Source organism: Halichoerus grypus, chromosome 10 (assembly GCF_964656455.1).
Source record: "Halichoerus grypus chromosome 10, mHalGry1.hap1.1, whole genome shotgun sequence".
Lineage (NCBI taxonomy): Eukaryota > Metazoa > Chordata > Mammalia > Carnivora > Phocidae > Halichoerus > Halichoerus grypus.
In genome coordinates, this window is record NC_135721.1 from 123,867,664 (window position 1) to 123,881,327 (window position 13,664).

General features: G+C 49.3%; 1 protein-coding gene across 3 annotated transcripts in view; it reads left to right on the forward strand.

Moving 5' to 3' along the window:
- STK4 (serine/threonine kinase 4) overlaps window positions 1–13,664 on the forward strand; it is a 95,493-nt gene that overhangs the window by 80,116 nt on the left and 1,713 nt on the right. Inside the window, exons 11-13 of one of the 3 annotated variants that reach the window (XR_013442067.1) lie at window positions 5,568–5,884; window positions 9,839–9,972; window positions 12,529–13,439. Coding sequence is in view for 1 of the 3 variants with exons in the window: in XM_078057245.1 (XP_077913371.1) it covers window positions 5,568–5,726 (159 nt within the window). In the remaining 2 variants the exon portion in view is untranslated. Of the gene's footprint in view, window positions 1–5,567; window positions 9,622–9,786; window positions 9,808–9,838; window positions 9,973–12,528; window positions 13,440–13,664 lie in introns of those variants that run through there. The other 2 variants (XR_013442068.1, XM_078057245.1) reach the window with 2 other exon arrangements.

Genomic DNA, 13,664 nt, shown 5'->3' on the forward strand with positions numbered 1-13,664 from the left:
CCAGAGAGGTCAGGTGGCTTGCCTGAAGTCACCCAGCATAGCTCACGGTGGCATTTTTGAAATCGAGGGCCATCTGATGTATTTAACGTCAGCCGAATTTGTAGTTCTTCCAGTCTTCCCGTGTTTTTCACTAACACGGGCCTGTTTCCAGAAACCCTGGGGGGGGGGGTGGTTACAGTCTTTTCCAGTTCCTTGCTATATCACTTTGAGGAAATTGCTTGCCCACTCTTATCCTCGTTGACCTCATTTGTAAAAGGAGGACAAGAATAATATCAGATGGATTAATTTGTGCAGACACCTGCTTAGCTCAGTGCTGAACGCACGGCATATGCTCAAGTAATGAACGTATTGCCTCCATGTCTAAGCGTAGAAGTCTAAGTATAGAAGTCTAAGACATCGTTGTATCCGGCTGAAACAGGGTGAGGCTGAAGTTCAGACTAAGAAAGTGCCCCCTTGAGGATACAGCACATTTCCAGAGAGCGCATCCTTGAAGAGAACTCTCACCTGCACGTATGTTGTTGCCTTTGCTTGCTGAGACATCCACGGCCAGACAGCAGGCGGGGTGAAAGGTAATGGTGAGTGGAGTCGAGGTGTTCGTTAGAGACTGTGTCCAGCCGCACGACATCAGCATGGTCAGATTGAGCCCATCCATGTCCATCTGTTCAAGGCTGATGTGTTGATTAGCATCCAAGTGGTCAGGGGATTCTAAGTAACCATGGTTAAGGGCTTAGTTTAGTTTGTCCTCCCTTCTGTGACCTCTGTCAGGAAGAGAGCAGAAAATCCCTATGCTTGGTCTGTTCTCTTCAGCATAACCCACCTTCTTCATTAAGGAGCCTGTGGCTCCGGGCTTGGCATTTTGTCTTGTCCAGAAGGATCACGTCATCGTCTTCTGATCATCTCGTTCTTTCCAAGGTAGTAGTTCTTTTTTGTCAGAATAAAAAATTAAAGTGGACATGCCTTTTAGAGGTGACTAAGCCAGGGTTGGAGACCTGTTTCTTATCAGTCAGTATCAAACACAGAAATGGGAATCAAGGGAGCAGACTTCCTTCAATTTCAAAAGAATGTTGAGAGGAATAGAAGCTCTTTGAGGGCAGGACTCACTCCCTGGGTCCCCTCAGCACCTTACCCAGATCCCTGCACGTGGTGGTGCTCGGGGAAGCTTGCTCCTTGGTTTCAGTGGCTTCCATTATTATTTGACTGGAAATGAAGGGCAAATTATTCATTCCCTCAACCAATATAATGCGTAGTGTAGTGAACAAGACAAAGTCACTGCTCTCATAGAACTTTCGTCCTAGTAAGAGACACAACAAATAAAAGAAATAAGAATGATTGATTACAAGGTGCCACGATCATTCTGAAGGAAGTAAAGTAGGGACTGAGATCGAGAACGAGGGGAGGTGACCTTTCTAGAGAAGATGCTCAGGGAAGGCTTGCTCAAATTCTCTGAGGGGTTGACCTGTGAGCTAAGGCCTAAAGGATAAGGAAGAACTGGGGATGAACCATCTGGGCAGAAGGATCAGTCACTGGGTAGCCCTTGAGGCCGGAAAAAGTGTGGCTTGTTTGAGGATTTGAAGTAAAGGGTGGCTAGAGGGTCCTGAGCGAAGGGGAGAGTGGTAGGTGATGAAGCTCGAGGGGCCGGTGGGGCCAGAGATGGAAGGCCTTTGTAGCCCTGGTGTGTTGTTGGATTTTATTCTAAGTGCAGCAGGAAACATAGGGGGATGTGATCTGGTTCATTTCTGTATTTTTAATTATGCTTGTCGCTGTGAGATGCTGGTGGCCTGGGTTGAGGGGTTGGATTTGAGTTACTCCCACGTTTTAGAGATGAGATCGAAGGATGGGATGTGGGCAGGGGGTGGTGAGGGGAAGGAAAAATGGGATGATTCTATGCCTGGCAGGATGGTGGTACCCGTCCTGAGATGGGGAAGACCGGGATGTGAGGAGAACAGGTTTGGGGGTGAGGGAAGGGTGGGACTCGAGAGTTTTGTTTTGGTCGGATTAAGGTGCTGGATTTCCATGAGCTGATCTGGGGCTGACGTGTAAAGTAGGATCTGCCCCTGGATGTGTGAGCCTGGCGTTCAGGAGAGAATGCTGCTCTGGAGGCATACGTGTGGGAGTCACAGGACAGAGAGGATGTGTAAATGCCAGCGGACAAATAAGGTCCTGAAAGGTGGTACTTCCTTCACCTGCTACGAACAGCTCAGGCTCCCTGCACGGCCGGGCCAGAGTTTGCTCCTTCAGAAAGCTGGCTAGCAAAACCGGAGAGCCACAGGTACTCCACTGCAAGATAGCCGTTTGCAGTGTATTTTTGCCACCAAGGACCAGGAAGGTGAGATGCTGTTCTTGGCGCCACGGAACCATTCTCTGAGCTTGTTTTCAGAAAAATCCATATCTGGAGTGTGACCGAGGCATTAGCGGTGACTGGCTGGCTGTGTTCTAACGGGTCAGGTGTAACTTAAGCCCAAAGCCTTAGGGCAAGTAAATGAGTCTGAAGGTGGTGGAGATAAAGCAAGGGTGCTTGTTGCTTCCAGATTAGATCAAGGGCAGAAGGGCTGCACAGAAATTGGATACCGAGAAGCCTTGACCGAAGACAGGCAGCAATAACTTTGTGAGAGTTTTGCTATGAGGAAAACAAGAAAGAGGGTGTAGAATCATGCTCATCAGACTTGAGGAATTACAAGAAACACTCGAATAGCTTCTTTAGTGAGCAGAATCCTCACCTCCTGGAGAGTGAGTGTGATCGGGTCGCTCACAGTTCTTTAACTGATGATTCCGATGCTCACGATCCAGGGGTCCTACAGAGAGAAACACTGAGTCTAACAAGACCTGAGGTCATTCGGCAGCCCTCTCTTACATGGGGGGAAACAGAGGCCTGGGGGGGGGGGCAGGAGGGGCTTGTCTGAAGCTGCCGAACAAGCCGGAAAGCCAGGGCCGCTTCCCTGACCTTGATGTCTTCATAGTTGACGCTTTGTCCTGATGGATGATGAGGAGTGAGTCTCCTAATTCCCAGCTCCCCTTCCTTCGCTGAGGTTTTTCTTTCCTTTCCCCTTTCACTCTCTTGCATGAGAGTAATCTTCGGATTTATTGAGTTCATTCTCAGGTGTCTGTCTCGCCTCACTAAAATGTAAGCTTCACAAGGGCAGTGATTTTTGGTTTTTGGGTTTTTTTTTTATCCTGTGTGCCTTGGCCAGTGTCTGGCCCATGGTAGGTGTTCAGTGCATATTTGATGGATGGATGGATGAAAAATATTTTGTTAAACTATAAATAAGTTAACAGATGCGGGAAAATGGTGACTCTTAGGTATCGTTAGCCTGAAATAGAGTAGAATATTTTCTTTTTTACTTGTTTCATTCTGACTTGGATCAGCGGTACAGGAACAATTTGTTTATGGACGATTCATTAGAGAGTTTTCAAAATATTAATAATAACAATAGTATTAATAGCAACAATAGCAGTTATTAACAACTGTGGTGATAACTACAGTTTATGGAATGTTTGCTGTCTGTGAGATGCATACCGTGTGAAGTTCTGCGCTGAGAACGTCATACCTGTTAACCCACCTGATCCTCATGAGAGCCCGAGAATGGCGGAACCGGGGGCTCTTCTCCAGGGGAGGCACTGAGGCCCAGAAGTGAGGTCACTTGTCCAGGGTTACACAGCCACTAGAGATGAACCACCTGGGATCCTAAAGATTAATACCCCAGCTCCCAGTAACACTCCGTATTAGGTTTGGGGCAGTTTCTTTTCGGAGGAGGAACTGAAAAGGCTAAAAATGAGGCGACATTGCTCTCTGGAGAGTCCCCAGGCCCAGAACACCCTCCAGCTGGTCTGAAACCACAGGCTGGAAACAAGATGTGGTTTTACGAGCGCAGCTTTCCAGCATCCACCCCCCTCTCGGCTCTGCATTCCCACCTCACAAAGAGCCTTTCATCTTGAACTGTTAGGCTTTTCTTGCTTCTCAGACCACCTCCCTGAAGCAGGCCAAGGCAAATTCCTGCGGCGACAGGGCACTAAACTATTCCTGGGGAGGCCACGGTAGTCCTTCCCTCTCGGTCGCACCCCACCCTAGAAAGGAAGGGCGGACAGAAAGAGGCTCCTTCACCCCCTTCCTACACCGCTTCCCTGTTGAGGCCTCAGGAAGGGGCTGGAGGACACGGTGATTCCATAAATCTCTCCGAAGACTTGAGTGAGCCTTTGAGTTCTTGGAACACTGCACCTATGAGACTGGTTGTAAACGCACAGAATTAATCACCACCTGCTGTGGATAATGGGGGCTTTCATTCCCACCCCTGCCAGCCAGGACCGGCCTTGCTCGGACTCGGTGACACTCCGTACACACAGCAGTGAAACCTCTTAGCCCACGGCGGCAGCCACGGGGCGGACACGGGCACACTCCCGGGCTCCGGTACAGAGAGGGCGCTGTGACGCGCGCCGCCTTCTTGAAGCACGCGGTGCACCAGGCGCTGCGGCAACACATTTACGGCCATGGTCGCATTTAATTCTTATGATAAGCCCGACGAGGCGTGGGTGTCCCATTTCCGTAGGGGAGAACCGCCTGGAGAGATAGGGGACTTGCCAGAGTGTCAGCATTTGCAAGAGGCAGAGCCGTGTTTGAACTGCAGATGGACTCGGTTCTCAAACCTGGGCTTTGCGCGTCTGCCCTTCTGTGATACCAGTTCAGAGCATGGAGTCTGGAGCCTCACCGCCTGGGTCTGAATACTGATTCTGCCACTTACTTGCCACGAGACACTGGGCACGTTACTTCCCTGCCTTCTTCCTTGGCCTGTTCGTCTGTAACATGGGGATGATAATATATGCAAATCATAGGGTTGTTGCAAGGATTAAATGAATGGATGTATGGAGAGCACGGAGCGTCTGGCACATGGAAAGCACTATATAAGTGCTAGCTTTTATTATTCGTTTATATATTAAGTCTTGTTGTTCCCTCTGGATGATGGAAACTTAATCTCAGAGGTTTCCAACTATGCCTCCCACTCCCCGCCCAAGGCTTGTGTCTCTATTCGTAAGACTCTTGTGTATGAAGTGCTTCGAGGGGTGCCTGGTGCATGATTAGCACCCGATAAGTGTTAATGATGATCACTATGGTGGTGCCTAAGACATTTCGGGGGGCAGCATCTGATCCTCAGTGAGCATCCACTCTCCCTGGTGTGGGATCCAGAAAGAGACACAGTCACCATCCAGAGGCTCCTCTGATGGGCAGGACAAGAATTAGGGGCAAGCATTATTTTGCGTACACCAAGTGGCTGTTTATGCCCTAATAATGCATCGATATGTAATTCATTGAAAAGATAGGGATGAAAGTATTATTGGTTAAGTTCTTGGTCAAGGCGGAGTAAATCAAAGAGATCAGCGCTTAGAACTTGTCCAGGGATAAATTATCTGCATAGAGCTTGGGGCATGCCGTTAGTGAATGAATTGTCACTTTCCAACCACTGCCACCCCACACTCTGGGAAGACCCTTCCCTTCTGGGTGCCCGGACAGGCTGAGCTTCTCGGCTGTTCTGCGCTGACCTGGGCTTTGTCATGACCATACTTTCCACTTCTTCTAGCTTAAGAGTTGGACAGTGGAGGACCTTCAGAAGAGGCTCCTGGCCCTCGACCCCATGATGGAGCAAGAGATTGAAGAGATCCGGCAGAAGTACCAATCCAAGAGGCAGCCGATCCTGGACGCCATCGAGGCTAAGAAGCGGCGGCAACAAAACTTCTGAGGGAGGCCCGGAGCGCCCGCCCGCACACCAGCCTTGGGTGAACTCGGGCTTGGTAGCCGACACCCCTGCCCCGTCATTTCTCCACAGCACCTTCACCTTCGTGAGCTCAGGAAGTGCGCCAGTGGGAAGGGCTGCCTGCCATCAGCGTGCCGCCTTGTGTATGTATTTCAGTTGGTCAGTTATATTATTTCAAAGGATTCGTATCGGCGCTTTTAAACTCAGAGTTTTAAACCCCAGGAACAGAAACTCCAGGATGAGTGATAGCTGGGAGTGTTACATGTTGTCTTGTCTTTCTTCTCCCAATAGCTTTCGATTGTTCTTTCTGGAAGACTTTTTAAAATATATAAATATGCACATATATATAAATTATAAGGGATTCCCCACTGGGTGTGGGGGCATCTCTGTAGAGGTACAGTTGTAAACAGTCGGCCTCTTCTCTGTAAGATTATGGTACTGGGGGGCGGGGGGCTCTTGGGGTCACTCCGCTCCCAGGACCCAACCTCACCCTTCTGCAGGGCTGCATTTAAAAATTAGGTTTGGGCCAGTTCTTCCCCATGGTTTCAGCCTCGTGTGGGTCCTCTCTGGCTTCTGGAGCTGTGGACCACGTCCAAGGGAAAGCCTTGAGAGTTTGTGTTTACTTCTCGAGTCCCAGGAGGAGCCTGGCATCCTCTTTGCAAACTGCCCCTCGTGGCTTCAATGCCTTCCATCCATCTGCACTCTCCCAACCGCCTAGAGTCACAGCACAGATCCTGCCCAGTGCCTTAAGAGGAGACGTGACCCAGTGCGGGGACAGGCCTGCCAGGACCTCTCCACACACACGGGGCTGTGTGCAGTCCGCAGAACACAGAAGGGAAGGTGTGTCCAGGGTTCTCATTGTTCATGCGAAGATCGCACAGGGGCATTTTGCTCCGCCTTCCTCACAGACGGGTAGAGGGCATTGCTTGTGTGATCACATTCCAATATGTGACTCTTTTCTTTTTTATTTTACTGCTGAGGGGTCTGGAAAGGATACATGAATATCAGACTGAGATCTGTTCCCCAGGAGGCTCTGTGCAGGCCCACAGAATGCCAGAGCTGGAAGGGGCCCCAGGCATCGTCTGGCCTGACTGAGGCTCGGAGAGGGGAAGTGACAGGGTGACCAAATCACAAAGCAAGTTGAAGTAAGAGCTGGGATGAGACCAGAGCTCCTTGCTCCTGGGCCACTGATCCAAGCATTCCCTTCCCCGAGGGGAGAGACCTGTGTCCATTTGGGTCAGGTTGTCCCAAGGAGCCCTACTGAGGGAAGCTTGCTCGGCCTTGGTCTCTTCCGTGGATGACTGACTGTGGTGGGACCCCCAGGGGAGCCAGGTGGCTCCAGCTCGGCCAGTCTGCGACTCTGCGGCCTCTGGCGGACAGCGCCATGCAGGTGACCTCGGGCGTCAGGCAGATCAGAGGGCTTCCCAAACCACAGCACTGAGCCGTCCCTCTGCAGCATGACGTGTGGTCACACAGCAAAGAGGAGACCATGAGGAAAGGCAAATGTCTGCTTATTTTTTAATATCTCTTCCCCTCAGGTGGGGGAGTCCTGATTCGGCTGCACCTAAAGATAGAGTAATTTGACTCCATAATTGCTTTTGCTTCCCAAACCTGGGAATCGATGGAATGGCAGGGACTGTTCCTCTTCTCTGGCCAGATTCTGTTCTTTGCAATTAAAGCCAGTTTTTAAAAATGTAAGAGGCAGTGGTTGGTCTGCAGGGTTTGGCCAGTTAGGCAGTTACGTGGCAGAGAACAGAGGACACTTAGGGGATCCCACTAGAAGAATCAATGGCAGCTAGCATTCGTTGACCACTTAGTATATGCCAGGCACTGAGCTAGGTGGGCTTTTTATAGATGTCAGATCTGAACTTCACAATAACCCCGTAAGTTAAGTACTTGATCTCCACTTCACAGGTGAAGGAGTAAGTTCAGAGAGAAAAAGGCAATGTATCTCCCAAGGCATCATGGCTAGTAAGGGGCAGAATCAGGATTCATAGCATCACCATGTGGGACCAGTATTCACAGGCAAAAGGAAAATCACAAGTCTTTAAAATGAAGTGACCACCTTTTCTTGCAGAGAATAGATAACTCCAACTGGCAGTTTTAGGTTGGAAAATGGCTGAGTTAGTCAAGTCTGACCGCCAAGTGAGTCTCACCAACCTAGCACGGAGCGTACATTCCCCCACACCATGCTGTGCTCACGAACAGGCCGGCCTCAGCCTCTTCCATTTTAGAAAGGACTTTGCACTTGGCCAGACAGGAGGGGAAGTGCCCATTTCCTCCTTCCTAAGCTAGATCCAAGTAAAAGAAGATTTCAGTTTTTCCCCATAAATATTCTTGGCTCATGAATCTTGATCAGGAGTTTATTCTGTTCTAGACATGTGTGCACCCCCCCATGCTGGCCCAGCACAGAACACTGTTCCCCAGTCTAGCTGGACAGAGCCTCTGGCCAGGAGTCAATTTCTTTGGACCGGGTCCGTTTCCTGGCACGGTGTATTTGTTTCCTAGTGATGGAAATGCAGAGGGGTGGGTCCTCGTTTTCCCCGTGAGCACTAACTTCAGGATAGGTCAGCGTGCTTTCCTTGAGCCCTGAGCTTCAGCGTCTGTGACTCGAGCTCCCAGGGAACTCTGTGGCCCTCACCTCTTCTCTCCTTTTAAGAAACAATGACCCACACCCAATTGTATCTTTAAAAAAAATCTCAAATTCTCTAAGGATATCTTGATTGCTTCCTCATCAGTAATTTTGAAGCAAATTTCTATTTTTCTTTTTCCTTTGTCCCTTCTCCCAACCACCAGCTGGATGGATGGATAGATGGATGAATGCATGTTGGGCTGGCTGGCTGGCTGGCTGGCTGGCTAGGTAGGTAGGTAGGTAGGTAGATAGATAGATAGATAGATAGATAGATAGATAGATAGATCGATAGGACCAATACTCTGAAGCAACTTAAGAGCTATGACCTTGAATCCTTGAGACTGTATATTCTGACCCAGGAAACAATTATTTAGCACCTGCCAGATGCCAGAGACTTACTATACCATTTAAATTTCAGTAGCTCTTACCAATATCAGAAATGAGAGAAGTGACATCATTATAGCTCCTACAGATATTAAAAGGCTAAGAACAATGTCATGAACAACTTTATGCTCATAAATTCAACCACTTAAATAAAATGGACAAATTCCCTGAAAGATACAAAACACCAAAGCTCACTCCATAGATCATCTGAATAGCCCTATATCTATTAAAACTTAATAGCTCTGGGAGATCTAGGTGTTATGGTCCTCATTTTACAGATAAGGAAACTGAGGCTCAGAGAGGTGAAGTCTGTTGCTCAAGGTCATGCAGCTAAAATATGGCGGAGCTCAGATTCCAGTGCAGGTCTTCTGATTCTGATTCCAGTGCCCTTTCTAGCAAACCACATTGCCTCTAAAGATTGCAGCTCCTCAGCCTCTCACCCCATCCTTTCTCACATAGTGTGTTTTCATCAGGATTGTATTCATTGTATTTAGACTCCATGTTCTTTTTTGTGTTTGGGGGAAAAAAAATCTCTTCCACCAGCTTGCACTCGAACCAACTTGGAAAAAACTTAAATGCTGTTGCTGATGTACAACTTAAAAATGTGAAGTTTGTAGCTTTAACTTTTTGTAATAAAAACTAATAACACTGGCTTAAGTGCTGACTTGAAATGCTATTTTATAAAGTTTGGATGTAAATAATCGAGGTCAGCAGTTTGTATATGAATGAGACATAGCTTCCTCCCTGCACCCCCTTTTTTAAATTTGAGGTGCTTCTTGTGTGCTTTTATGTTAGAATTATTGTTCTCCCTACTTCCCACACATTGCCACCTTTGTTTTAAATAAACTGCCCTTTGGAACACAAGACTTTCTTCTTTTTAAAAATGAGACCTTCCATCTGTAGCCTGGATAGTGGTGGTGTGAACCTCTGTGATACTGTCTCTGTGGTGTGTTTATTCCAGGATCCAAAGCTGGGGGAGAAGGGGGCAGGGGAGGGAGAAGACTTTTGTTGGATGCCTCTGTGTGCCAGGTCCTGAGCTGGTTGGCAGGGGTATAAAGATGACCAGATGCAGTTCTTGCAGACCGGACGGGGAGTCGGTCACACACGCGCGCCCATGGAGACACCGCAGTAGACGGAGTGCACCGAGCGCGGGCACAGGAGGAGGGAGCGACCATCAGTTCTGCTGGGGGCCACCACAAAGCTTTTCTGGAGGAGGTAATACATCCTGAACTTTAAAATGAGCAAGAGAGGGGCACCTGGGTGGCTCAGTCGGTTAAGCGTCTGCCTTCGGCTCAGGTCATGATCCCGGGGTCCTGGGATGGAGCCCCGCCATCGGGCTCCCTGCTCAGCCAGGAGCCTGCTTCTCCCTCTCCCTCTGCCTGCCCCTCTGCCTACCTGTGCTCTCTGTCTCTATGTCAAATAAATAAATAAAAAATATCTTAAAAAAAAAAAATGAGCAAGAGATGGCCAGGTCAAGAAAGGGCAAGAAGTGAGAGAGCGACCAGCCTCTGCAGAGGGTCTGGTGTGAGAGTCTGGACGCAGGGTCATCTCGGCATCCTTCATCCCACTGTGTTGTTGCAGGAAGCTGGGCCATGTGCAGCCCAGCATTCAGAGGGAAGCTGCCCTGGTATGGCCCATCCTTGTCCAGAAATACTTCCCTCGCCTGACCTTGGGTTCTCTTAAAGTTTACTCCAGAGCAGGGAAGGAATAGAGTTACACCTAAATTTAAGTGTGAGTCTCTTGAGTCAAACTGCTCTTCAGTGTTTAATATAATAGTCCCACTGGCTATTTGCATAACTGTCACGCTGTTCTGTCAGCCTTTCTGGGAGTGGCGGTGATGTGTGTTTCTTGTCGCCTAATTTACTCACCTCACTCCCTGAAATACCATGTCTTCCTCCCTGTGGCCAGCGTTGATGACAGATGTTCCCTGTCGCTCAGACTGAGAACCTGGGGCCAAAAGGAGGGGAGGAGAGATGAAGTAAATTCCCATTTCCTAAGCACCTACTACATGTCAGACGCACGGCCGAGTCTTTTAGATGGTTTCATCTTTTTTGCACAGACTCTGAAGTATCTAGGACTGCGCCTTTCTGGAGATACGTGATTCTCATAGTGCGCAGTATGGCCCGCTGGGGAGTATTCTGGAAATGTGTAAGGGTGGTTTTGTGGTGACCATGATCTCAGGGTCTGGTCAGCATTTAAGGGGCAGAGGCAGGGCTGCTAGATGTCCTGCAGTGCGTTCTGGGACAGCTCTGCACCTGCTCAGCCCCACATTCAAATCCCGCTGGACGTTTATGTTGGTGAGAAACTTGTTTATTAACACCTGATGCTAAACCAAAGCCCATTTACATCTAAACACACGTACTCTGTACAAGGTTTTACGCTCAATCTTCCAAGAACAAACTATGTGGAATGAAGAGACGCTTGAGGTTTGCTTTGTTGGGAGCTTTCCCAAGAGTCGCCAACCATGCGCGGCAGCAGCGCCAGCAACATCTGTGTCGCTCGTGCAAGACAGCTCGCCGAGATCGGTTTCGATTTGTGGCTGTCACACTCACAGCGAGTCTGTCGCGTGTAATGAATAAATGATCATTTCAGAGAAGGAGGAAGTGCCACGAAGAAAATAAAACAGGAATGAGATTGTGAGCAATATGTGCACGTGCGTGTGCATATGTGTATGTGCGTGTGCATGTATGTGTGGGTATGTGTATGTGTGTGTGCTTGTGTGTATGTGCACGTGCGTGTGTGTATGTGCGTATGTGTGTGCATGTATGTGCGTGTGCCCGTGTGTATGTGCGTGTGCATGTATGTGCATGTGTGCATGTGCATGTGTGCGTATGTGCATGTGAATGTGCATATGTGTGTGTGCGTGTGCATATGTGCGTGCACATGCGCGCAGGCAGAGGCAGCTTTATACAGTGACCCAGGCAGGTCTCTGAAGAGACGGCTTTGGGGGGGAGACCTGAATGACCAGAAGGAGCCAGCCAGGCGGGACACGTGGACTGTCTGCATTCCAAGCTGAAGGCGCAGCAAGAACAAAGGCCCTGAGGCAAGGACAGAAGTGTGATCTGTCGGAAGGATGGCCTCCGTGCCTGGAACCCGGAGCACAAAGGAGAGAGTAGGAGGCAGTGAGACGGGAGGGGTGAGTGAAGATGAGCATGTAGAGCCTTGTGGCCTACAGGAGGGGGTCCAGGTGGCATTCCTGACGAGACAGAAGCATCAGAGGGAAACCACCCCAACCTGAGCCATGTAAGGGGTGCTCACTCTCAGCCAGCATGTTGCCTTACAGACAATGTAGCTGAGACCCAAGGTCTGGCCGTGTCTAGTCTGGACTCAAACCCAGATTTCTTGAACCCACTATTCGTGCTGAGACCCCAACTGTGGCCTCAAGTACAAGAGTGAACCTGGTTTGTGATCTCTACACATGCGGACTACTTGCTTTCCTCTGCTCAGGGTTGCTTTACCATTCCCAAAGAAAACCAAAGCTGTGCTGGATTTCTGTTTCCTTCATATGCCTTTCCAGTGTTCTTTCTGGCATTTATTACGCCAGGCATTTTCACGTATGTTACTCACTTGAACTTGGCATCAACACTCTGAAGTGTAGGTGTCATTATATCAAGACAAGAAACGGGCTGAGAGAGGCAAAGAAACCCAACCAAGACCACACAGCTTGTAAGTAGCTGGGATTCAAGCACAAGTCCATCTGGCCTCAGGGCCCATAGTCTTTCCTCTACGCCACGTCCTATCACTCATGTTCTCCCATCCATGTTCTCATAGACCCAACCCTTTGCCACAGTGGAGTGATCCAGCAACCTCATCTGGAACTGGGCCAGTCAGCTCCCCGGACGCATTTTTCAACCTGGAACTGGGAAGGAGTTCTCTGGTGGAGGCACCACGAGATATGGAGCTAGACGTTGTCTGCCATGTGCTACAGATTCAGCCAATGTCTGTAGGAACTCCCTGCCTGAGAATGAAGGCAACGCAGGAATGCAGAGCCGAGAGGGCAGCAGGGGCAGGAGACCTGGTGACCTCAGTTGAGCCTCTGGACCCACTGTGTTGGGTTTCTGTTGCTTGTAACTGAAGGATTTCTTACCCATCCAAGAAGGTAGGACAAGATGGGGGCTGGGGAGGGCTTTGGATCCCAGCTTGAGTGGAGGATGGAGGTCGACCCTGAGACATGCTTCTTGGAGATCAAAGGTCCAATCCAGGGTCAGGCACCTGGTAAGTGGCAGGGCCAATGTCGGAACCCAGGCCTGAGTCCGGGAGCAAGGTGCATGTAGTTCCCACGCTTGAACCCCTGAATTTCCTGAAGGTTCTGAACCCACTCCTTTTGAACAGGTTAATCACCAGTCTACATCTGCCCTTATCCTCCTCTTCTTTTCTAGCGGAAAAGATTCTGAAAGCACTGTCCCTTTCATCTCAAAAGCTCCTGCCTTACAAGATTAGCTTCTCAACTTACTAAATTTCTTAGAGAATTCTTTCCACTCTCAGGCTCAGGGCCTGGCTGGCCTGGAATAGGAGGTCTGGTAGTCATCAAGGACCATCCCATGGATCCAGCACCTGAGAGCCGTGTCCAGAGCATGAGGAGAAATTCATAATAGGACCCCCCACTTCAAAGCCATTTCCTTCAATGGCCCCCCAGGGAGTTCAGTTTGCCACAGAGTGGGAAGAGCGGGACGCAGTGCCCGGTGAGTACAGCCCCGTATTAGGAGGTGTGAGCTTGAATCCCTGATGCAGCACTTTCTGATCATCCCACTGTGGGCCACAGTTTCCTCAGCTGTCCAAAAATGGTAATTCTATTTCACTGTTGCTATTGTGAGAAGTATATGAGATAATGGGCGTGAAACCACGCTGTAAACTGTATAGAGTGCCACAGGCGTGTGAAGGGGGGTTATTATTATTAGTTGATAGGT